This window comes from Oncorhynchus kisutch, linkage group LG21 (genome assembly GCF_002021735.2).
Source record: "Oncorhynchus kisutch isolate 150728-3 linkage group LG21, Okis_V2, whole genome shotgun sequence".
NCBI lineage: Eukaryota > Metazoa > Chordata > Actinopteri > Salmoniformes > Salmonidae > Oncorhynchus > Oncorhynchus kisutch.
Window position 1 is genome coordinate 22,088,482 of NC_034194.2, and position 26,391 is coordinate 22,114,872.

A 26,391-nucleotide genomic window follows, 5' to 3' on the forward strand; every position below is an offset into this window, starting at 1 on the left:
TAGCCTGTAAGAATCTTCTAAAGCCATGACATCATTTTCTGGAATTTTCCAAGCTGTTTAAAGGCACAGTCAACATAGGGTATGTAAACTTCTCACCCACTGGAATTGTGATACAGTGATGAATTATAAGTGAAATAATGTGTCTGTAAACAATTGTTGGAAAAATTACTTGTGTCATGCACAAAGTAGATGTCCTAACCGACTTGCCAATACTATAGTTTGTTAACAACCTATGTGTATGTAAACTTCCGACTTCAACTGTAAATACACCCACACTCACACAGCAACTATATTCAAATGCAACAACTACTTTAAATTGTCAGCCTCCCTGGCTGCAATTTATTAGTGGAGAATGTTTTTATTAGGACAACGAGAGCTATTCTTATTAGAAAAGTCAGATTTCAATGAATATGCTCTGATTTAGAAAGGTGCCTGATTTCACTGTCAACCTGTGCCCCTTGCCAGGGCTGTTTCTTGCGTTTTGGGAGCCCTTAGCAAGATTTGGTTGGTGGCCCCAGCATCACCCAACTCGCGGTCAAAACATTTTAGTGGCGTCCCTCTTTGGCGGAGGAAAGTAAAGAATGTGCAGCTTGTCCTTCAATTCTACACATTTTTCCATGGAGTTAGGGTGACCAAATGTCCCGGATTGTGTTGGACAGTCCTGCATTTTGGCATTTTGTTCTGCAACCAAACAATCATGTCCTGGATTTTATCATCAAGTTCAAACTCTACTAATTTCGGGGAAAAAAAGGTTGATTTGTCCCATATTTCAGTCAGACAGAAAATGTTTCCTTGGCCAAATATTTCCAGATTTTCATAAAACATGTGGTCTTTTGTTCCATGGGTGACGCAGAAGAGTAGGCTATAGTTGCTTCAATTAGCTTGTTTGGTGAAGTGGGAGCAGGGGTGCAGTGCTGCAATACAGGAAGGCTAATAGTTTGAACACCATCTGCTCTAATTTGCTAACAAAAAAGTAATTGAAGAAATTCTAAATGCATATTCCCATGAAACTGATTGAGATCAAATGATTGGCATGTGATGCTGGCAACATTTTGAATGTCCAGCAAAATCATCCTGTTGTCCGGCATTTGGGTATTTTAAACGTGGTCACCCTACATGGGATGTAGATCAAATGTTGCAGTTTTAAAGCTAATTTCTTGCAATTTTACAAATTTTGCCATGACTTATGCCATATTGATATGATATCTGAGTGCGAGTGACAAACAAAATAGTTGGATAGACTAACTTACCTAGCAATCTATATAATGTTAGCTGACATGGGCTAATTAAGTTACTTTCAGTGACTGACATAACAAGAGGGAAACTGCTGATGCACTACCAAATTCCGAAATTGCACGTTGTGTATTCTACCATCCTAGATAGTTGAGACCCCGGCTGACTTCCCCCCCTAAAAATTATAAAATTATAAGCTTATGTCGCTTATGTCTAGAAACGGCACTGCCCCTTGCCCCACAACCACATGATTTATTGTTCATTCATCCTTCTCTTTCTTATACTATCACTCTCTCCCTCTACTTTTTTTCATCTCACTACTGCCACCTGTCCTGTCTCTATGTACCCACAGTTATTGGCCGGCTCTCATTGGAGTAGCCGGTGGCCAGTCAAATACTGGCATTGTGGTACAGAGGGAGGGGCATGTAAAATGGTTCCTGGATATTCATGAGCACCAGCTGTAGCTTTGAGTGCTCTATCATAGACTGAGCCACAACAGTTAAGACCTCACTGGCTGGAGTCTCAACACTGCTGTTAGAGGGAAATTCAGCAAGAGCATGAGAGACACACAGATAGAGACCGAGACACACAGAAACAAAGACAGACAGACAGAGAGTGACAGGAAGAGCTAGAGAGACAGAGAGAGGGAGACACTGTTGCTCCAGTGAAAGTGTGTCAGAGAGTGAAACAGAGATTGAGAAAGACTGAGAAAGAAAAGGAGACAGACAAACTAAAGAAAGAGAGAGAAAGCTCAAAGGGATCTTTGCTAGTGAGCAGGTTTTCTCCTCAGAGTATGGTGGCAAAGAGCACATGGATTTAGTAGAGCTGTACCTCCCTGAGTGTTTCACCTATCACTCTGACACTGAGTAAGTACATGCACTATTCTGATCCATATTCTGTATGTATATAAACTGCCTGTAGAGTGTAAAGAAAATGTAATAGCACAGTAATGCTATCTAGGGAATGGTAAGCATTGAACTATGTACATGTGCAGTGCAGTGCACTACTATTTGCAGTCTTGTTCTCAAATTAAGATCATAGTTTTGGAGTTTTTAATTTGCTATTTGGTGTGATGGTGGCTTCTATGTCAGTATAAGCAGCTCTGTGTAAAACAGAGGTAGTGGGAGCAAGTGTACCTCTTGGACTTTTGCTGAAAAAGAGAGTGTCTGAATGAGAGGATGAGGACTTTGACGGATGAGACCCAAACCTGCATTGTGTATGCAGAGCTAAGGGAGTAGGTCTGAAAGTGAGGGAGGGGAGGTAGAGAGAGTGATAATGTGAGGGAATGAAAGGTATAGTTGAGAGAGATAAACAATACTTTAGAGAGAGGTGAGCTTCTGTAGGTCACTGGTGTTATTAGCTCTTTGTTGCACCACTGCAAAGCAAACCCTGTCTTGAACACAATGTCAAAATGTAGATTTTCTCCTAAAAATACATGAGATGGCCCTTACCAATAACTAGTAATTCTGCATAGTTCTAGATTGGTCTGGAACTCACCTTTCTGGTCAAAATAGATATTAATTGCTGATGTGTACTCACCTTTGAGGACATAAATTGAACAATATTGGCACCATTTCATGTAACTGACAACATACTTTTCAGCCAAGCGTCCTCTGAGTGATGCAGAGACACCATTCGAATGTTTGCAGTCTCATTACTTTAGCTGTGACCAAGAGAAAGTGGTCGTGTTTCAATTCTCCAAAATTGTTTCGTATTTTTTCATGAGAGCTTTAAATCCGGCCGAGAATATCACAGTGAGATGAATCCACTGCTGGATTCACTATACTGTCCTGTTTAATAGGCCATCTCCCAAGCTGGTCTGCGTCGCTCAGAAACAGAGGAAATCGATACTTTGTCTGGATAGGCCAGAAAATGTGATACGTCACTACCTATGCAAATGTAGGGTGTGAAACCTGACACAGAGTGGAAGCAGAAAAACAGACAGATAAGGCTTTCTGGCACTATAAGGCACTGGACCCTGCGACATTCACAGAGTGCTCTGTACACCAAAAACACCAAAATATCAGTCGGAACTGCTTCAGAACCTCTCAAAGTAAATAGGGGACTTAACATCTAAGAGGTTTTAACCCTGTGATAATATTAGACAACAGCTCAGATAAGACCCTAACCAGAGGATAGCAGGAGAGTGACTGACAGATGTAGAGGATGTGGAGCCAGAGCATGTTTTTATGTTTTTGTGTTACTGTGTGTCGCTATTAGTGTAATTACAGTGTTAAAGATGTTATAAGAAAAGTCTTACCATGTTTGGTAGCAAAATATGAAGAGCGATTATTTTCACCTGTTATTACATTAGCGTCAGATACTTAAAAAAAAAAGAATTGCTTTGTCATGCCAATAAAGCTTTTTGAATCGAAATTGAATTGAATTTAACAGCAAGTGATATATGGAGAGGGATAGAGAAAGATGGGGTAGAGAAGGGAGACAGGAAGTGAGGGAAACAAAGATAGGGTGAGAGCAAGAGAGCAAAAGAGATAAAGAGAGTCTTATCAAACTGATTTGACCCAAGCCCATTGAGACACTTAAACTAAGACTCTTATCGGTGGTGCTGGTTTTTCAGCTCAGGACTGATACCTCCTCATCTCCTATTGGCCCATTAGGAATCACTGTGCACGAATCCCCTCTGACCCAAATCACTGACCAGGGGGTTATGGATAGGAGTTAGGGGGTAATTGAAGAAGTAATTTACATTTCAGTAATACGTGTCTCTTAGAGCCTCTTCACACTTACTACACGTTTTGTAAAAATATCATCGGCTACACATATTACTCCAATGTAAATTTGCGTACTTGCTACGTCTCAACCGCTACTGCCAGAGGTAGCGCATGGCACTCGCCCGACAGTTGACCCCCTTGAAGCAGGATAGTGTAAACAGCCAACGCTCTAGCAGTATAAATGGTAATAGCAGAGAAATATTTTTTGAAATAGCTGAAATGCATATGCAATATTTGAGACTTGTTTTATTGAGTTTTCAGCTGAAATTGCAGTAACAGCCTGTTACATCCTTACATTTTCACAGTAGCTGCCTGCTGCACTGAGTCATGCAAAATGATGGGAGCCCATTCCCACCACCAAAAGCATGTAAAATGTAGATCATACAAATAGGAGATTTTTTTTTTTAACATTGTTTTTTTAACATTGTGTGGTGAGACAACAAAGTGAAAATAACTGTGATTGGACAAAAAGTAACAGGGCTGAGCTCGCTGTCTGCAGGGTTGTATCATTTGGATCTTTGCATCTGTAATTAAAAAGTTACTCACACAGTATGTCATCATTAATTGTGTTGATTGATTCATTTCCCCTGGCCAGGCTCAGATGCGATCCCATAGGCTTCTCTAGGCTACCTGCGGCTTGTGGTTGTTATCAGTAGGCTGTAGTTGATCAAACTGAAGTACAGACTAATTGGGCACGTTGACAAATCATGAGGCATTTTATTTTATTGGTGGGTTTCCATATAAAACTGTTCGTTGTGGTGAATTCACTTATACCCACATTTTCAATCTCAATTTGCTTTTACCATGATTTGCATGATATTGATAAAAATGAAGCCTGGTTTGTTGTCATGTTGTACGGTAGGCCTGCTGTACTTTTATTTTCACATGAGAGGGTTAATCATTATTATTCAATAGTGTAATATGTTTTAAAAGAACAGTTTATGTAATTGATGAATAGTTTGTTCTTACTCGCTAGTGGCTACTGTGATATTTACGGTCAATTTGAGGTGCAGACCAAGAATGTCAAGTTGCCAGCCACAATGAACGGTAAGGCAGGGATGTAATGTGAATTGAAAAGTAGAATTGTCTTGCATCATCCCGCTCCTCAGACTCTCCATCATATCTCATAGTGGGAATAGGGCCCCAAAAAGGGTGCATAACTAGAGTAACCTACATCCACATTAACCTATACCTAACATCTTAGATACATTTTGTAATGTTTGTAAAAAAAAAAAATCTGAATGGACTATTAAGCTAAAATGAAATAAACCCAAATAATCCATTTATTGAGACATTCCCTCTCTCCCTCTACCTGTCTTTTTTCTTCGCTGAGTTCGTGCGTCTGGTTGGTCATTGGCTGTATTGTGACTGCTCATTTGAGAGTGAGTGTTGCCTCCTCTCCTTTCTTTCTACACACCCCGGGTAATGGCCCAGCGATAGACCCCTTTCTCTCTCTCCCTCTCCTTTCTTTCTACACACCCCGGGTAATGGCCCAGCGATAGACCCCTTTCTCTCTCTCCCTCTCCTTTCTTTCTACACACCCCGGGTAATGGCCCAGCGATAGACCCCTTTCTCTCTCTCCCTCTCCTTTCTTTCTACACACCCCGGGTAATGGCCCAGCGATAGACCCCTTTCTCTCTCTCCCTCTCCTTTCTTTCTACACACCCCGGGTAATGGCCCAGCGATAGACCCCTTTCTCTCTCTCCCTCTCCTTTCTTTCTACACACCCCGGGTAATGGCCCAGCGATAGACCCCTTTCTCTCTCTCCCTCTCAGCTAATAATGTTTATCCCCCTCTCTCTCTGTCAATTAGAGTTGTTTTGGATATGGGCAGACAGAGAGTGTTGCGCACGCACACACACACACACACACACACACACACACACACACACACACACACACACACACACACACACACACACACACACACACACACACACACACACACACACACACACACACACACACACACACACACACACACACACACACACACACACACACTTGTTTGATAATGTACCTCTGAGTCTGTGATTTACACCCAGCGTCTATGGGAACTGCACTGACAGGGCTTTGATTAGCTTTTATGAAGAGCTGTAGATTATAGCTCTGTCAGGTTAGATATCACACCACGTCTTACCATTCCACTCTAATGCTATTGCATTATGAGAGAAAAATCTACTGCCACTAAGTAATGGGAGAATGCCTCAATTCAGGTCTAGGTGGAGCTGACACAGCAATATCTACCTTTGTGATGGATAGCTGATGAGAGAACAGAATGGTCTCCTCACACTCCCTTGTCCTCTGCCAGCTTTACTGGACCACTTCGGAGTGAACAATATATCACTATCTATTTTAATATAAAACTGAAGTAGAATGAGGTTGAAGTTTGAATGACTCTCTCTTTCTCCCCCTCTCTCTCTCTCTGAGTCTCTATCCCCCTCTCTCTCTCTCTCTCTCTCTCTCTCTCTCTCTCTCTCTCTCTCTCTCTCTCGCTCTCGCTCTTTCAATCTCTCTCTCTGTATTTCGAGGGGCGATAGAGCGTGGTCATGGTTGACTCTGGTGGTGTTTAGGGCAGCCAAATAGTTTGCCTGTCAAATGAGTGGTGGTCATGACCGTGTGGATTTACATGGCAGGAACAGAGCTTGGGTTCCTGCCATGAGCTGGGAGGGGGTATGGCGACACACGATGGCATGCAAGCACGTGTGTTTTTGTTCAAGTGTTTACGATGACACATGACCACATTTCAAAGTATGTCTGAGAATGAAGTGTGAATGAAGCGTGAAGTGTGTACAGTATGTGTAGGTGGTAGGAGCCTATGGTCACATGGGTCAGCATGTACGTGTGCCTGTGTGAGTGTGAGCATTATTTTAGAATACTGTCATGTGCATTGTAGCCCACTGTAGGGGGACGAACATACCTCCATACAGTAGAATGTGAACACACACTGTTTGTACTAGCATAGAAAAACAACACATTCCCAAAATGAATACCTCTACAACGCTCAAGTAGACAGAGTTAAAAAATAAAATCTATAGGCTTTGTTTAGGTAACTGAACACAATTGGTACTATCTACTACAGCCAGGGGCGCAACTTCGGTTTTAGAAGTGGGGGGGACATAATAATATATATATAAATATATATATAAATATATATATTTATTTTATCCTGTCGGATAAACCATATCCCCCCCATCCCCAGTGAAAGTTGTGCCCCTGACTTCGGCATACCTTCCCCAAGAGGTCTGGAAGAAAAAAACTATCTGGTCCAGGATCTTTGTTTGGATTTCCATATGTTAAGCAATCTCCTGTGTGTGTAATGGACCTCAGCTTTGCATATGTGGGAAATTGCAAACGGCTGGGTGGGTGAGCGTGGAGATGGCTAGATAGACAGAGAGAGATAAAGGGATCAGGAGAGAGGGATAGGGGTACGAGGCACAGAGGAATAGGGAGAGTGACAGGGAATGGAGAGAGGGGGGAGATGTTTCCTACCCTTTTTCTGTTTGTCCCTGTGATAGATGGAGTAAGGGAAAGGATAAAGGAAGTTTAGTGAAAAAGGGTGCTGGAAGATGGTTGGTCAGTGTGTACGTGGTCAGGACAGGTATGAGGTTGTAAGGGACTACATGGGTGGGTGTATTTGTGTAGGTCTACGTTGAGGTCAAGTGTTGTAACTGACTGATAGATCTAGACAGAAAGGGCATGTTAAATCCATCATGCCATGTTACCAGATGTTACCATAAATGTATCCTACTGTACCCCCCCCCCCCTCAGACTCCTTGGCAGGATGTCAGTGAGGGGCTTGGACCCCCCCTGTCCCCCTTCCATAAAGCATGAGCCCTCCAGCCCCAGCTCCCAGGGGGACAGTCCAGCCCAACCAAGTCCCGGGGGATCCTCCTCGGACACCAACTCCAGCTATGGCCCCCTGGGCAAGGGCCACAACCGCACCAACGGCTTGGACTCACAAGGGCTCTATGGAAACAAAGCGGGCATGGGGAACAACGGCACAGCCAACAGGCGGGTGTTTGTGTGTTTGTGTGTCTTTTTGTCTGTCTTTGTGTGTATGTACCCATTTGTGTATGTATGGGTTTATGCTTGGGTGCATGTACCATATATGTGAGTGTAACCTCTCTCTCTCTCTCTCTCCAGGCGGTTGTGTGGTGAGGATGGCCAAGTGAAGTGTGAGTTCATGCTGGGTTCTGTGGCTAAGAGGCTGTGTCTGGTGTGTGGAGACGTGGGGTCCGGGTACCACTACGGAGTGGCCTCCTGTGAGGCCTGCAAGGCCTTCTTCAAGAGGACCATTCAGGGTATGGCCAACTCACATAAGCATTGAGGTTAAGAGTTCAACTGAAGTGCCCACGTGTGTAAAAAAGTATATGGTCAAAGGGCAGAGGTGTATGGCTTTATACAGATAAACCTGCAGTAGGACATATGAGTTCCAACAGCCTGTTTTAGTATCAACACCTGATCAACTCTAAGGATGCAAGCTTACAGGTTCCCATGCCTTCTCCGCCTATACAGTAAAGGCCTTAGTGGTTGTGTTCAAATCCTAATCAAAGCGCCAAATACAACGGGTGTTTTCTTTACCATGAAATGCTTGCTTATGTGCCCTTCCCAATGATGCTATCATAAAAATAGTAACACGAGGGATAAAATACACAAGAATGGAGCTACATACAGGGAGTACCAGTACCAGGTCATTGTGCAGAGGTACAGGGTGAAGTGATGGCATCAGGATAGATAATAGTATGAGTAAAATAAAGAACAGAGTAGCAGCAGCATATGATGAGTGTAAAAGTGCATGCGTATGTACACATATGGTACATAGTGTATATGCTTTACACGGTGGTGATCACGACAGCATGTGTTGCCAACAGTGTTTTAACCTGCCCCACAGCATCTGTTGTTTAAGCTGAGGACTGTTTACACAAGAGGAAAGTGTGGGAGTGTGCTGGCCCTGTGTGTGTTTGTGGGTGTGGCTCATCCATATGTTTGCAGCATGTTGTGGTGTTGTTTTAATGTGATTGTCTGTGAATGGGTCATGGCCCTCGTAGGCTAAGACCCACTTTAGGCTAGTTTAGCCGCCACCGCACACAGATGAGCATGACAAGGGTCATGCTTACAGTAGATGCTTACAGTGGATCAGGTGATCAGATGCTTCCTGGATGTAATGGGACGTGGCAGCTTAGAGTGCTGCTGATCGACTGACTTCCAGAACATTATCCTGTTTTTTTGTTGTTTCTTAGAGTTCCCTGTCTCTTTTCAGCATGATGTTTGTTTTGAAGTGGTTGAATGAAAGGTTTTGTAAGTGATCGAGAAAATTGCCTCCTTTTCTTGACTGGCTTTTTGTCTCTACATCTCTCCTCCCCTCTCTCCTCTCTCTGTCTTTCCACCTTTCTCTCTATCTTCACCCCCTCTCCTTTCTCTCCAACCCACAGGTAACATCGAGTACAGCTGCCCGGCCACCAGTGAGTGTGAGATCACCAAGCGGAGGAGGAAGTCGTGTCAGGCCTGTCGCTTCATGAAGTGTCTCAACGTCGGCATGATGAGAGAAGGTGAGGAAGGAACTTCTCTACTCCTCAATGCCAAATACATGTACTCCTTTATTTACCTTGAAATATATATACTCCTCCATATATGCCAATATATACTTTTTTGTATCCCAATAGAACTTTATCCATTAAGTCGTATTACAGTTTTATAATACAATGAATAGAAAAAAGATCTTGGATATTTTTGTGGATTAAACGTCCTCTCAACAAATAGATATGTATTGATTTCAGTGTGAAATGTAATTCCTTTGCCTGTTAAACAGGTCCAGCCCCTTGGTGCTTGCTACTGTGTCTGCTCACTGCTCAGTGTTCATGTATGGTGTATCTTTATCGGATGCTACTGTACCTCCAAAATAGACCATGGCTGTCTGCTACATACAGTGGATCTCTATTCCTTCTGACTCACTACTCTCACACACAGAATAGAAATAGATTATCCAGAACAACACACATATCGTACATTCTACATGGCCCCCAAAACACTCAGGAGAGTTTTACAGTGAGTGTCTGGGGCAGCGCTCTCATGGTCTTGTGGTCAGGACTGGAGTGTGTGACTGATGACATATTGTTGGCTAGATAAAGAAGTGACCCAAAAAGGCAAAGCTTCACTGTATGAGCCACTTATTGAAGGCTGCATGTGAGTAATCGGCAGCTGTTAATAGAGAGAGAGAGTTTACTGCCACCTGCTCCCTCCCCCTTCAGCTCATCAGCTTTGATTTAATCATCCGTCAACCAGGGTGAGAAGGATTCAGCATCTGTTTTCTGTCACCCTGTGTGTGTTTGTGTGCAAGCATGTGCGAGTGTGTGCGTCTCCTTTTTTAATTAGCTCCTTTTAACAGGGGAAGGGCATCTCCCGCACCCAGCTCTGGCTCCTATAGCCTTGCCCCCCCACCCCCCACCCCACCCCTCGTAAATTCCTCCAGATGCCTTGTGGGATTCCTGGACCTCCATGAAATGTGAACCGCCCCTCGTAACTCCCATCGTAAACCCCCTGGTAGTGGTCCTTGTAACGCACCCCATTGTGCCGCGTAATGCCCCTCTTCCTCTGGGGGACAGCAGTAAAGGTAGAGACAGGGGGGGCGCCTTTTAACAGGCGAGAGAGGTCCATGTAAACACAAGAGGATAGTGATCCTTGGTCAAGAATAGAGACCTGATGAGAAATTGATTAAGCATGGAACCACTGTTCGATTTTAGAATTCAGTAGGGCAGTGGACTAACAAACATTCTAATTGTTCCACTACTTGGAACACTGGTCTTTCCTCATAGGGTTAAACCAGAAGAAGGGCTTTATGCATTCTCTCTCCCCTGAGAATTGTTTATCTATCAGGTTTGTCCTTGTGTGTCGAGGATATGACAGTAAATCATATCACATAGGTCTAATCACATGGGAGACTTTTTAAATTTAAATTCTGGGCACACAGTTGAAATAGAATGAGTAAAATTTGAATTATATGGCTAAGGCTTGGCCATATTATATACATAATAATAGCTATTTTCCTTAATTTGTTTATCTCTTCAAAAGAATCATAGTTTTTCACATCCTTTCATGACCCAGTGCATGACTAACAAGCTTCCAGTAGACCAGGGGTGTCTGACTCATTCCATGGAGAGCCTAGTGTCTGCGGATGTTTGTTTTTTCCTATATATTAAGACCTAGACACCCGGGTGAGGGGAATTCTTTACTAATGAGTGACCTTAATTCATCAATCAAGTACAAGGGAGGAGCGAAAAGCTGCATACACTCGGCCCTCCGTGAAATGAGTGTGACAGATGTGCAGTAAGCTAATAAGAAAGGGTATTTGTTAACATCAGATCATTATCCAGGCAGCTTTACATAGTTCCTCCCTCAGTGACTTTGCTACTACACATACACTACCAGACAAAAGTTTTAGAACACCTAGGGTTTTTCGTTATTTTCACTATTAGTGAAGACATCAAAACTATGAAATAACACATATGGAATCATGTAGTAACCAAAAAAGTAATCATAATATATTTTCTATTTGATATTCTTAATAGCCACCCTTTGTCTTGATGACAGTTTTGCACACTCTTGGCAATCTCTCAACCAGCTTCACCTGGAATGCTTTTACAACAGTCTTGAAGGAGTTCCCACATATGCTGAGAACATGGCTGCTTTTCCTTCACTCTGCAGTCCAACTCATCCCAAACCATCTCATTTTGGTTGAGGTCAGGGGATTGTGGAGACCAGGTCATCTGATGCAGCACTCCATTGCTCTCCTTCTTGGTAAAATATCCCTTACATATCCTGGAGATGTGTAGGGTCATTGTCCTGTTGAAAAACAAATGATAGGTCCACTAAGCCCAAACCAGATGGGATGGCGTATCGCGGCAGAATGCTGTGGTAGCCATGCTGGTTAAATAAATCACAGACAGCGGCACCAGCAAAGCACCCTCACACCATAACACCTCTTCCTCCATGCTTTTCCTCCAATACACATGTGGAGATCATCCGTTCACCCACACTGTGGTTGGAACCAAAAATCTCGAATTTGGACTCCAGATCAAAGGACACATTTCCACCGGTCTAATGTCCATTGCTTGTGTCACTTGGCCCAAGCAAGTCTCTTCTTCTTATTGGCGTCCTTTAGTAGTGGATTCTTTGCAGCAATTCGACCATGAAGGCCTGATTCACACAGCCTCCTCTGAACAGTTGATGTTGAGATGTGTCTGTTACTTGAACTCTGTGAAGAATTGATTTGGGCTGTAATTTCTGAAGCTGGTAACTCTAATGAACTTATCCTCTGCAGCAGAGGTAACTCTGGGTCTTCCATTCCTGTGACGGTCCTCGTGAGAGCCAGTTTCATCATAGCGCTTGGTTTTTGCAATTGCACTTGAAGAAACTTTCAAAGTTCTTGAAATTTTCCATATTGACTGACCTTCATGTCTTAAAGTAATGATGGACTGTCATTTCTCTTTGCTTATTTGAGCTGTTATTGCCATAATATGGACTTTTACCAAATAGGACTATCTTCTGTATACCCACCTCCCCTACCTTGTCACAACTGATTGGCTCAAATGCATTAAGAAGGAAAGAAATTCCACAAGTTAACTTTTCAGAAGGCACATCTGTTAATTGAAATGCATTCCAGGTGACTACCTTATGAAGCTGGTTAAGAGAATGCCAAGAGTTTGCAAAGCTGTCATCAAGGCAAAGGGTGGCTATTTGAACACTTTTTTGGGTTACTACGTGATTCCATATGCTTTTTTTCATAGTTTTGATGTCTTCGCTATTCTACAATGTAGAAAATAGTAAAAAATAAAGAAAAACACTTGAATGGGTAGGTGTTCTAAACCTTTTGACCGGTAGTGTACATGCTGACTGCAAATGTTTCATTGGTGCTCCAAACTTAAACATGTTGTGCCCTAGAAACTAATATGTAACCCTGTAAATACAGTTTATTATATTATAAATTATTATTATAAATAGCTAAATGTTTATACAAATACCTGTCATTGAAATTAAGAAGTAATTTGTGGAATATTAGGTTGTATAAAAACAATTTTACCATTGAGATGCATTGCATTGAAATTTGTACAGTGTCTCTTTAAGAGAAACGTTGCGTTTTGAACTGTTTAGGCTAGAAACAAGCCGTTTTGTCTGTAGTATGTGTTAACTTTTTTCTTTAAGGCACTCGGAAATACGTTTTATTTGTAAAAAAAAATTGCAGTGGTGCTCCCGAATTAAAATTCCAGGTTGCACAGCCTGATGCCGTGTAGAATGTTGCCCTGGTCCGTTTCCTGCTCCGTGGATATCGTGCTCTTGATCCCACCCCCTTCGATGGGTGCAGGGGGACATGAAACAGGGGTGAGAGCAGAGGGGGTGGGCAGTGACCCAACAACCGCCTCCTTATCGGACCCCTCAGATCAATCCAACCGTGTAGAGTGTGTGTGTGTGTGTGTGTGTGTGTGTGTGTGTGTGTGTGTGTGTGTGTGTGTGTGTGTGTGTGTGTGTGTGTGTGTGTGTGTGTGTGTGTGTGTGTGTGTGTGTGTGTGTGTGTGTGTGTGTGTGTGTGTGTGTGTGTGTGTGTGTGCGTGTGTGTGTGTGTGTGTGTGCGTGTGTCTAAGAGCATGGTCTGAGAGTTACTCATACACATCAGAGCTAAGTGTAACTCTTCAGAGCGGAATGTGCTGACAACGAAAGGGACGAAAATAGCAGTGGAGGATAATCAGGATAACAGAGTACACACGCACACACATTTACATTACATTTGACATTTGAGTCATTGTGCAGGCACTTTTTTCCAGAGTGACTTATAATTAGTGCATTCATCTTAAGATAGTTAGGTGAGACAACAACACATCACAATCGTATGAATTACATTTTCCCTCAACAAAGTATTTATCAGCAAACTCAGTGCTAGTGAGAAACGACAGTTGTTTTTGTTTTGTGGGAGTTATTTAAGATACTCTTCATAGAGGGGGGCCAAGAGACCAGAGGAACCAGCGAACTGAATGCTTGGCTTGGGATGTAGGGTTTGAGCATAGCCTGAAGTTCACCCCTGAGGGTCAGTTTCCCTCAGGGGTGGACTGGGACAATAATTTGGCCCTGGCGTTTTATCCATTCATTACAGGAATCATGAAGATAATGCACTTTACTGTTTGAATAAAATCATGGTTTTAGCCTCCCCAAAAATAGGAAGTTTTGAGTAAGATGACAACGTAGAATGTGCGTTTTCTACGTTTATAGGCACCCTTTCCATTTTTTTACGATCCATGATGTTGGCTGTCTAACTGATGACAGAGTTTGAATGTGAGTTTGCGTGACCTCAGCTCAGATTCGGCTCGGACCCATGGGATGCCGGCCATGTCACCTTTTTCATTTCATTTAATTTTTATATACATTTTTGAGGGTGTCAATTTTGACCAACCCTCCCAATAAAAGAATGGTCGAGCCCATCTGGCATTTGCCAAAATTGCCAGATGCCCAATCCGGCCCTAGTTCCCCTTGCTGCTCTGTAGGCAAGCACCAGGATCTTGAAGATGATGCAAGCTTCAACTGCAAGCCAGTGGAGTGTTTGGAGGAGCAGGGTGACATGGGAGAACTTAGGAAGGTTGAGAGCCAGGCGGGTTGCGGTATTCTGGATAACTTGCAGGGATATGATGGCACAAGCTGGGAGCCCAGCCAACAGAGGGTTGCAATAGTCTAGATGGGAGATGACAAGTGCCTGGATTAGGAGCTGCGCCACTTCCTGTGTGAGGAAAGGTGGTACTCTACAAATGTTGTAGAAGAGCCGGGGTATTCAACTCTTACACTAGAAGGTCCGGAGCCTTCTGGTTTTCTGTTTTACCTGATAATGACTTGAACACACCTGGTGTCACAGGTCTATATCAGTCCCTGATTAGAGGGGAACAAGGAAAAAATGCAGTGGAACTGGCTTCGAGGTCCAGAGTTGAGTTTGAGGGTTGTAGAGCATGAACCTGCAGGAGCAAGTCACTGCTTTAATGTTTGCAGAGAATGACAGGGTGTTGTCCATGGTCACACCACTCTTGGAGGGGGAATCCGTGGAATTGTCAACCGTGATGGAGAGGTCGAGGAGCGGGCCTAGTACCGATTATGCAGTGCCTGAGGAGGAGGATCTGATGGTTCACTGTGTCGAAGGCAGCGTATAGATTTAGGAGCATGAGAACAGAGACGAGAGAGTCAGCTTCCTCAGAGCGGAGAGCGTCTGTGACACAGAGGACAGTGGTCTCAGTTGAGTGAGTTGCCTTGAAGCCTGCCTGGTTAGGGTAAAAAATATATATTCTGAGAGAGATAACGAGAGAGTTGGTCAGAGACAGCAAGCTCAAGTGTCTTGGAAAGAAAAGAAGGGATACTGCTCGGTAGTTTTTGACGTCAGAGGAGTCAAGTGTTGGTTTCTTTAGGAGGGGAGCAGCTCTGGCCATCTTGAAGTCAGAGGGGACGCAGCCAGTGGTCAGTTATGAGTTGATGAGGGAAGTGAGGAATGGGAGAAGGTCTCCAGAGATGGTCTGGAGAAGGGGCTGGGGTCAGGTGTGCAGGTTGTTGGCGGCCGGACATCACTAGTCACAGGATTTCATCTTGAGAGAGAGGGGAGAAAGAGGTCAAGGCATAGGGCAATTCTGTGTAAGTGGGATCAGTGGGCTTAGTAGGGCTGAATGAATGAGGAGCGTATGTCGTTAACTTCTTTTTCAAAATGGTTGACAAAGTCGTCCGCAGAGTAGGAGGAGGGAGGGGGAGGAGGTAGAGGACTATGGAAGGAGGAGAAAGTGGAGAAGAGTTTCCCAGGGTTGAAGGCAGAAGCTTGAAATGTAGTGATAGAACGCAGCTTTAGCAGTGGACACAGAGGAAGAGAAGATAGAGAGAAGGGAGTGGAAGGATGATAGATCCTCCGGAAGTTTCCACTCCTCCGGAAGTTTCCACTCAGCTGCCCGCAGCTCTGTTCTGTCAGCACGCAGTGAGTCACTCAGCCACAGAGCGGAAGGGGAAGATTGAACCGTCTGGGAGGAAAGATAGACAGTGAGAGTCAAAGGATGCGGAAAGGGAGGAGAGTAAGGTCGAAGAGGCAGAGTCAGGAGGGAGAAGGATTTAGCAGAAGGGAGAGATGATACAATAGAAGAGGGGAGAGTAGTTTGAGAGAGAAAGTGAAGATTGCTGTGATGCATGACCATCTGGGTAGGAAAAGGGGAATACCTTGTCAGTTGTACAACTGAATGCATTCAACTGAAATGTGTCTTCCGCATTTAACTCAACCCCTCTGAATTACGCATTTTTCGTAATGAATCTTGTTCTGGAGGCAGCACTGCAGTTACTACTAGCTGGCACAGCCACAAAGAAACCTAACCTTAACCACACTGCTAATCTTAATGCCTAACCCTAGCCTTAAATTAAGACCAAAAATGGAATTGTTGTTTTCATTCGTTTTTTTTACAATATAGCTAGCCAATTTTGACTTTGCAGGTGGCCCATCTAGCGGATATCGCTGAGTTCTGCCTTCAGGGCAAAATTCATTATAATAAATGTCAGTTCTTCCACTGTGGTCGGAAATATGGTCTGGATTAGTCTAGCAGTTGGCAGTTTCTACAGTTTGAGGTTTGGGATGAGGATGTGTGTGTAGGGAGGGATTTCACTGTGTTGACACATACACTGGATTATGTGAAAGCAAAGGGGCAATAGTGTGTGTGTCAACACAGTGAAATCTCTTCCAGTACACACATCCTCATCCCTCATCATCACCTGTCCCAAACTTCAAACTGTAGCACCTGCCAACCGCTAGACTAACCCAGACTGTGTTTCCAACCACAGTGGAAGGACCAACATCACTAAAGCTCCAGGGGTCCTAGCTTACCTGCCTGTTCACTCCTTTAATACCCCTCTCATCTCCTCAGGCCAGAGGGGGGACCAAGTCACTATAATTTCAGGTCAAAAGTAAGTCTCAAGTCGAGTACCAAGTAGAACGGGTAGAGTCTCGAGTCGAGTACCAAGTAGAACGGGTAGAGTCTCGAGTCGAGTACCAAGTAGAACGGGTAGAGTCTCAAGTAGAGTACCAAGTAGAACGGGTAGAGTCTCAAGTCGAGTACCAAGTAGAATGGGTAGAGTCTCAAGTCGAGTACCAAGTAGAATGGGTAGAGTCTCAAGTCGAGTACCAAGTAGAACGGGTAGAGTCTCGAGTCGAGTACCAAGTAGAACGGGTAGAGTCTCGAGTCGAGTACCAAGTAGAACGGGTAGAGTCTCGAGTCAAGTACCAAGTAGAACGGGTAGAGTCTCGAGTCAAGTCCAAGTCGTGTATTCTAAGACCAAGTCAAATCGAGTGGAGTCTCGAGTCAAGTCCAAGTCGTGTATTCTAAGACCAAGTCAAATCGAGTGGAGTCTCAAGTCAAGTAAAAAAAAAGAAAAAAAAGAAACATGCAATTACTTATTTAAATAGACATTTTTGTCTATTTATTGAGGCTACCAGACAACCCTTTTGATTATTTTGTCTGCAACACATTTGGTTATGTAATAATTATTTTAATTTTTTAAATCCAAATGCAAGCTTCATAAGTACATTTCAAGCCATTTTGACATACTAAAAGACAAGTAGCTCTGTGTTAGTAATTGTTGCTTGCTAACCATTTTTGGAGCTGCATATTTATTTATGGCAATCCTCTCCTACAATTTGAAGTTTGTGCTGCACCCGATCCTATAGCTGTACAGCAATTCAACAATCTGTTAGCAAGCTCAACCGACTTGCGTTGATTGACAGTTTGCTGGTCCAATCAGAGGGCCGACTGTACGTTTCACTAGCCAATCTGTTGCACGTTTTCTTTGCAAGTGCGATGCTGCGACTACTGTCTCTGCCTGCATGCAGTGCAATCCATGGTGACTCTGTGCCACAAAATGAGTGACAAAACTTTACAAAAGGCTTCAGTCTCAAGTCAAAGTCTAGTCCCCAGTCTTGAGGTTACAAGTCCAAGTCAAGTCTCATGCTATTTTATTTTCTATCAAATCGAGCCTTAAGTCATTAAATTTGTGACTTCAGTCAGACTTGAGTTCAAGTCATGTGACAGGAGTCTACACAGCTCTTATCGTACTATTCAGGGACTAGTGATGTGTCATCAGGGTGTTAAGCAGGGCATACAAAGAGAAATTGGCATGCTCAGCTCAAATTTTGTAGTGACGATAGAAAGGTGTTGGGTTCAAAAGGCATATATTTGAAGAAAATAAAACATCCTGCACTCACTGAAATTGTCATGTATTTTTTTCTGGCAGCAGAGGTCAGAACAAATGGACTTGTTTCGGCAGCAGCCTTTGTTCTGACCTCAAATAAAAGCTATCTAGGTCACATTATGCATTCTCTTTTGGAGGGGGATAGGGTGTCACTGGATGGTGGAGTGTGCCAATGTGCTTGCGCGCATGTCCGTGTGTGTGTGTGTGTGTGTGTGTGCTGTGGCTGTGAAATATCACCCCAAATTCTACCCCCACCACGTGCCCCTTTTTACCCCCCTAATCTTGCTGTTAGCTCCTTATCTCCATGTTGATGGTTACCGCTGAGCTTGTTAAGATGATCCGTCGTGTGCCTATGTGTCGTTGCTTATTGTGTTACAGGGTCGTGACATCTCTAAGGCTCCCTATAATCTTACAGATGTCACAAATGTCAATCAAATGAACTCGAAGAGTGCATCACTCTCCTGGTTTTGAAATTGTGGTAGTGTGTTAAACAGGAATACAGTGTTTTTGTGTACACATGCAAGTGTTTAATGTACCTAAAGTTGAGTGCGTGTGTGTGTCCCCCAGGTGTGCGTCTGGACCGGGTGCGTGGGGGCAGACAGAAGTACAAGAGAAGGATAGACTCTGAGAACAGCCCCTACCTCAACCCTCAACACGGCCTGCCACAGAAGAGAACATGTAAGCATACAAAAAAAACATTCTCCCTTTCTTTCTTTTTTTCTCTCTCTCTGTCTTTCTCTCTCTCACGTCAGGCTCACATTCGTGCATTTAGATATTGATAAAGCCTATTTTAAATGAACATCTCTCATTCTCTCTCTCTCAGTTCCTCTAGGTGGTCAGGTAGAGAATAAGGTGGTCTCTCTCCTGCTGGTGGCTGAACCAGAGAGTATCTTTGCCATGCCGGACCCCACCGTCCCCGACAGTGACATCAAAGCCCTGACCATACTGTGTGACCTTGCCGACCGCGAACTGGTGGTCAACATCGGCTGGGCCAAACACATCCCTGGTAGGAAAACATGCAGATACAGGAATACGTGGGTATACTGTACATACACGCACACAGACACGCGCGAGCACACACAGGGGCATAAACACACATCATAGTCAATAAAACTCCTATCAGCTCAGAGTGGAGATTGTTGCCCCCTGAGTTGGATTAAGACTTTAGTCCAGACACAGAAAACAGTATGAATCTGTGTGTATGTACATGTCTGTGCTCTGCTAAACCAAGGTATGGATGTGTCACTTGCAGTGGCGTGGCGCAGTTCCGCGGGGCCCCATTATCCCTTAGGTCTAGAACAACAAATACTTAAATTGTTTGAGCATATGTTGCAGAACGGTGATTTCAATATTTTTTTCAGAATATTGACAAAAGGGGGTTAGCCATCAATGACAGAGTTGACAACAGATACTCAAAACACACATATTCTGTCTTATTTCGGTCTAAGTTCAATACAAACATTTGTAAAATATGGAAAATGATTAATTTAAAAATCCCCAATGCAAAAATAACCATTCTATCAGGACGTTCAGCACTCTGAAGTTGATGTTAGACACAAATTTGACAGAGTTCATGTGTTATGGTGTTGACAAAAATATTCTTTTTCTTTTTCATTCAAGTGGTATATATAGCAGCAAATGTGTTTTCTTTATGACTAAAACCTAATTAAATTGAACATATTTGAACCAAAATTCCTATTCTATTTTAATCTTTCAGGCAGATGGAGTTGATTGTTTATAGTTGTGACCATGGTGATTCAAATATTGTTTGTTTAAATCTATCAAAAGTAGAGAACTTTACAGAGCATGAGTTGCACTGTTGCACTACATGTAATGAGGACATGAATAAGGGGTCCTTAAGGGTATCGCTGACCCTGCTCATTCCTGATTCATTTAGGATTTTAGACAAATCTGACTGAGTACACTACATCTCCGTATACATCTTTTAGGAATCACAGTTTTAAAAGAAATATTATTTAAAGTCACAGAAAGAAACTACATACATTCAGTTATTTTGTAAACCCTTTTTTGGAGAGTTTGAAATTTGCATCCTTTGCTCTGGACAATGGCATTTCCAGGCATAGAGCTCACATGGAAATAAACAATATAAATCTTTCCATTATAAATTTCCCCTAAATTTAAATGTTAAACTCAAATAATCCCTGAGCTAATTTCCTGCTATTCTACACATTTTGCCATTAGATTGAGAAAAACAAAAATATAACACAAAATATAAAGTGTTGCTCCCATGTTTCATAAATTGAAATAAAAGATCCCAGAAATGTTCTATGTGCACAAAAAACATATTTCCCTTAAATGTTGTGCACAAATGTGTTTACATCCCTGTTAGTGAGCAATTCTCATTCGCCAAGATAATCCATCCACCTGACAGGTGTGGCATATCAAGAAGCTGCTTAAACGGCATGATCATTACACAGGTGCACCTTGTGCTGGGGACAATAAAAGGCCACTAAAATGTGCAGTTTTGTCCACAACACAATGCCACAGATGTCTCAAGTTTTGAGGGAGCTTGCAATTGGCATGCTGAATGCAGGAATGTCAACCAGAGCTGTTGCCAGAGAATTCAATGTCTTTACCATAAGCTGCCTCCAACGTCATTTCACAATCACGACCACGTGCAACCATGCCAACCCAGGACCTCCACATCCGGCTTCATATGCCAACCCAGGACCTCCACATCCGGCTTCACATGCTAACCCAGGACCTCCACATCCGGCTTCACATGTCAGCCCAGGACCTCCACACCCGGACAGGTGAAGAATTTTTGCACAACCTGTTAGAAACCATCTCAAGGAAGCTCATCTGCATGCTCGTTGGCCTCACCAGGGTCTTCACCTAACTGCAGTTCGGCGTCATAACCAACTTCAGTGGGCAAATGCTCACCTTCAATGACCACTGGCATGCTGGAGAAGTGTGCTCTTCACGGATGATTCCCTGTTTCAACTGTACCGTCGTGTGGGCGAGCGGTTTGCTGATGTCAACGTTGTGAACAGAGTGCCCCATGGTGGCGGTGAGGTTATGGTATGGGCAGGCATAAGCTACGGACCAAAAACACAATTTAATTTTATCGATGGCAATTCGCATGCACAGAGATGCCATCCATCCACTGCAATCACCTCATGTTTCAGCATGATAATGTATGGCCCCATGTCGCAAGAATTTCTACACAATTTCTGGAAGCAAAAAATGTCCCAGTTCTTCCATGGCCTCATCAGACATGTCACCCATTGAGCATGTTTGGGATGCTCCGGATCGATGTGTACAGCGTCTTCCAGTTCCCGCCAATATCCAGCAACTTCGCATAGCCATTGAAGAGGAATGGGACAACTTTCCACAGGCCACAATCAGCAGCCTGATCACCTCTATATAAAGGAGTGTCGTGCTGCATGAGGCAAATGGTGGTCACACCAGATACTGACTGGTTGTCTGATACAAGGTATCTGTGACAAACAGATGCAGATCTGTATTCCCAGTCATGTGGAATCCATAGATTAGGGCCTGATACATTTATTTCAATGGACTGATATGAACTGTAACACAGTAAAATATTTGAAATTGCTGCATGTTGCTTTTATATTTTTGTTCAGTGTAATGACGAGTTCATATGCTCTCTGGGGAGCCCGACAATATAATAATATTGTTTTTATTTCTTTTTTTGGGGTGGGGGGGGGGGATATTTTCTCCGCCATTGGTCACTTGACCATGTGCCAGAGCCTAGTACTACCTGAAAGTATTAGTACTCTAAATGTTTCCCTCCTTCCTCCCTGCCACTAAGAGGAGTGTGTAGGGAGGACTCCTCCTAATTAGTGCTCTCCTGGATGGAGGGCATAGGAAGCTAAATAAGCTGTTTAAGCCTGTTTAAGCAAGCCAGGGTTTAGTTGTGTAGTGACAACACATATGGATCATCGGACACACGCTAATGGTGGCGATAAAGAGGAAGACGCCATCTTTCCTCGCCCCCCTCTGTTGAGTTTGCATTCCAACCTGTTGTGGATACATGGTTGAGCTTGTGACAGCCCTGTCTCTGTCACTCTCTCTCCGGGAAGTCTTTGTTTTGGAAAAGCCCTTGGGTGTGGGCCAGCTGTGTTGATCTGGGCTAACTGGGAAAACTAGTCCCTCCCACAACTTCACCCATTGTGACAGACAGGATTAGATATCTAACTGTATAATTGTCCTGCCTCGTTTAACCAAACAACATGAGATTTAGTTTAATAAACTTTAATTGTATTTTATATTTCCTGTTGAATTTCCTTACATAAGTGCTGTTATATAATTTGTCAGGGTACACAAACTTTAAGGAATCTAATGGCTTTCCACAAATATATGGCAGCCAAGTAGATAGCAGTGATGGTAGATATGACCATATACCCAGTATCTTTTTCACCTCTCTCTCTTTCCCCAAGATTTGTCTCTCTCTCACTCAGATGAACGTCTCTCTCCTCTATCAGCAGTTAATGTCCTGTTCACACCCAAAACATCACTCGGGAAACACCTGTATTTTTGTTGATTTTTGTCCAGTAATGCTTACACAACAAGCTACCTAAGCAGGTGTGTGTGTGCAGACTTTCCTGATCAGCACTTTCATTGTTCTCAAAGAAAGGAGGAAGAGCAACAAAGCGTTCCCCTATTGGCTGCCTTGGACCTCTTCTTCTCTGCTTGTCACCAGTGTTTACTGTCAGAGTGGGAGTCAAACACAGTCAGTCATATGTTTGTATGTATTTGTAGCCCTTTGCCAGTGGAGTGTTTTCCTGTCTGGGGGAGTGGAGCAGTCATGAGAAACAACCAGAGAAGACACACCAGGGACCCACCTCAGGGGGTGACAGAGAAGGAGAGAGACTGAAAGAGAAACTGAGAGAGTGGGATGATAGTGATTGAGAGAGAGATTGCGATAGAGATAGTCAGATAGATGTTGTGAGAGGGAGAGAGAGAGATACAGTAGAAAAGGACAAAGAGAGGAGGGACAGAGGGAAAGTACTCTCAGCTCTACACCAATTGTAGCACCGTAATGGTGGTGTCACATCAGCTCTGTGTGAGTGGCAGGCTACAGCCCATGGCTGGAGGAACCAGTGTCCTGGCAGAGGGGCCCAGGCTGTATTTGCTACTGCCCAGGGGGAGGTGAACCCCCCCCCCCTCCCCTGTCTGGTTCTGTCATGAAGACTGACATTGATTCTGTCTGAGGGTCAGGCTAGGAGAAGATGAGCTGGCTTAAGACCCTCTCTCACCCCACGCTTTGGCCTTTTTTAGCCTGCCGTAAGTTGGCTGTGAGGTAAGTATGTCTGCGTGTCTGTAGGGGCTCAGCTGAACCCTTCAAGCCCAGATAACCCTCTCAAATTGAAGCCTGTGAGCATATCATTGTCCCAAGATCTCCACATACCCGCAACCCTTACAACAGCTTTGAGAATGCCATCCCATGGTTAAAAAGAGGACCTCTTTGTTTGTCTCTGCTGGCATTGTCTTGTCTCTGTGGGACAGAAGACGTTGCTGATGCTCCTTTACAGTGTGCGTCCCATTGTGTGTGACCATATAGAGGTGTCCTCAAAGACAAAGACACAGGTTTACACAATGCTTCTCCCTCCTCTACTGATCAATCGTTCCATACTGGAAAGCAGATCCCTATCGACCAATGAAAGAGTCCACAGACGGCGTTCCAATCAATCTGGGAGAGATAAGAGAGGGGCGGGAGCCACAGGCGTCACCGTGGTGATTGTAAAAGTGCCCGGACCCTGATAAGAATCACTGATGGTGTCAAAAATAAAAGCCTCCCCCTCCTTCATTCTGTAAAGTAATCAAAGTTGTTTTAAATGTATTATGCTGTGTGGGTGTGTGTGAGGAGACTGTAGAGTGTGTGGATCTAATCATGCTCACATGGGGGTGTATTTGTCGCTCAAACGGGGTGTCTTTATTGGATGGACAACTTAGGACTTTCACTATTAAACTGCTCTACACCTGCCTCTGTCCCTCTACCCCAACTGACCACTCGGCCAGTAACCCTTCGGTTGACCTTGGTCTAATATCTCCAATAGGTCCAGCCATTCTGACTGAAACCATCACAATTCCATTTTCGAGTGCAGGTGTTTTTGAAACCTTTGTATTTTTCATTTGTATCTTTTCAATTAAGATATGTCTTCATTTCCCTTTCTCTCTTTATCCCTAATTTGACCTAGCTAGCTCTAACCTCTCAATTTCTCCCTTTTCTCCATCCCTCTTTCTACAGGTTTCCCCTCACTCTCGCTGGCAGACCAGATGAGTCTACTGCAGAGCGGTTGGATGGAGATTCTGATCCTGCGCGTGGTGTTTCGCTCGCTGGCCTTGGAGGATAAGCTGGTGTATGCTGAGGACTACATCATGGATGAGGAGCAGTCCAAACTGGCAGGTGTACTGGACCTAAACAATGCCATACTGCAGCTGGTGAAGAAATACAAAGCCATGAGAATAGAAAAAGAGGAATTTGTTATTGTCAAGGCCATTGCGCTGGCTAACTCAGGTATGGAACTTCACTGTTGATGTTGGTATAATTTACGTTGAGTCAGGCATGTCTTTTCCAATGGCTATTTGGCTTTTCTTGCGTTCAATCTCTGCATACAGAATATGCCAACAACATCTTAACCCTACCTCTCCCTTTCCATCTGTCTTCCCTCTCCCCCTCTCTCCACAGACTCCATGCAGATAGAGGACGTGGAGGCAGTCCAGAGGCTCCAGGATGTGCTCCATGGGGCCCTGCAGGACTATGAGAGTGCCCAGCACACAGAGGACCCTCGGCGGGCAGGCAAGATCATCATGACCCTGCCCCTGCTCCGGCAGACGGCTGCCAGGGCCGTCCAGCACTTCTGCAGCATCAAGCAAGAAGGCCGTGTGCCCATGCACAAGCTGTTCCTGGAACTGCTGGAAGCCAAGGCCTGACCAGCCATGTGGGACTACGATCACATAAAGGAAGGATAGGGTAGTGATGTCATAAAGGTCTAAATTAATGCAGGAAGTGGTACTTGACAAGGCTAACACAGCCCTGCTCACAAACTCAGGAGGAGAGGAGAGGAGAGGAGAGGAGAAGAAAGGAGAGGAGGAAGGACTGACATCACCTCAGTGACAGGGATAACTACCTTCCAAGGGATTTTGATGGTAGTTATTGATATGTACGTAAACATTGCTAGTGAAAAGGAAGAAAGACACAAAACTTGAAGATCCTCTAGGATTATTATTTGTGTGAAACCAGCTCTAAGCCTGTTCATCTTGCATTGTAGTGCTTTAATAACTCTTCTTTTTGAAATAAAAAGAACTGTGGACAGTCTTGCCAAAGAATGGTGTGGGATACACAGTTAAACAATGCGGCAAATGGTCACAATAAAGTATGGTGTCCCGTAAGACACATAACTAGCAGAAGTTAGGGTCACTTGATATTACTGAAATATTTTCAGGGAAAGACATGAAGTAAATGTGACCCACAGATTATGAAGGTGCGGGGAGAAATTGAAAATGAGATGTATTTATTGTTGGCTTGATTATTTAGTTGTTTTGTTTTTTATTTACCAGTGTGGCATTAATGGAAAATAAGAGGAACAAATATAGATCATTTTCGTAAGATTTTTAAGTACTTTTGTTTTAATAAGTAAATAAAACGTTTTGTACTAGCTTCACAACTAAACTCATGGCACTGATACCTGTACTATAACATAGCATCTAAGGCAATATAATAATGTACAGTGCATTGAAACATTGTATTTTTTGCATTGAGTTGTAGATTACAAAATTGTGCAAAACACTGCTTTTCTTTCTTATGATGAAGATCTGGTGATGGTATTTCAAATGTGTCTCTGTGTGTTTCTGTTCCAGAAACTAGAAATGTCTGAAAATCATAAATGTTCAAATGAAGGGAAACTAAATTGGTAGGAATGTTACTACTGACAACTGTCATGCATTTATCTCAGAAGTCCATTATTTGCTCCATCTGTGCACTGTAATGGAATAATCTGTATATTTTTGTGACAAAGTATATTATAAAGTGTGATCCAGCAATACTGTGTGGAGGGGATGTAAATGTATGTATTCTGTAGGCCTATATAAAGTCCAGCGCCAACAGAGATGTAACCCATGTTCAGATGAGATGTACGCTACTACTACTACTACTACCATTCTCAGGATTCTAGGGCAATAAAGATGCTTCAAGTTTGAAA

The 26,391-nt window shown here is 43.5% G+C and overlaps 1 protein-coding gene across 1 annotated transcript; it reads left to right on the forward strand.

Annotated features, from left to right (window-relative positions):
• Nucleotides 1-1,724: 1,724 nt before the first annotated feature.
• LOC109866126 (estrogen-related receptor gamma-like) lies at nt 1,725-26,391 on the forward strand. The gene is made up of 8 exons (XM_020454671.2): nt 1,725-2,099; nt 7,736-7,978; nt 8,111-8,268; nt 9,400-9,516; nt 18,770-18,880; nt 19,026-19,208; nt 24,438-24,707; nt 24,879-26,391. The coding sequence occupies exons 1-8, from the start codon at nt 2,044-2,046 to the stop codon at nt 25,121-25,123; spliced, it is 1,383 nt and encodes a 460-aa protein (XP_020310260.1). The 5' UTR covers nt 1,725-2,043; the 3' UTR covers nt 25,124-26,391.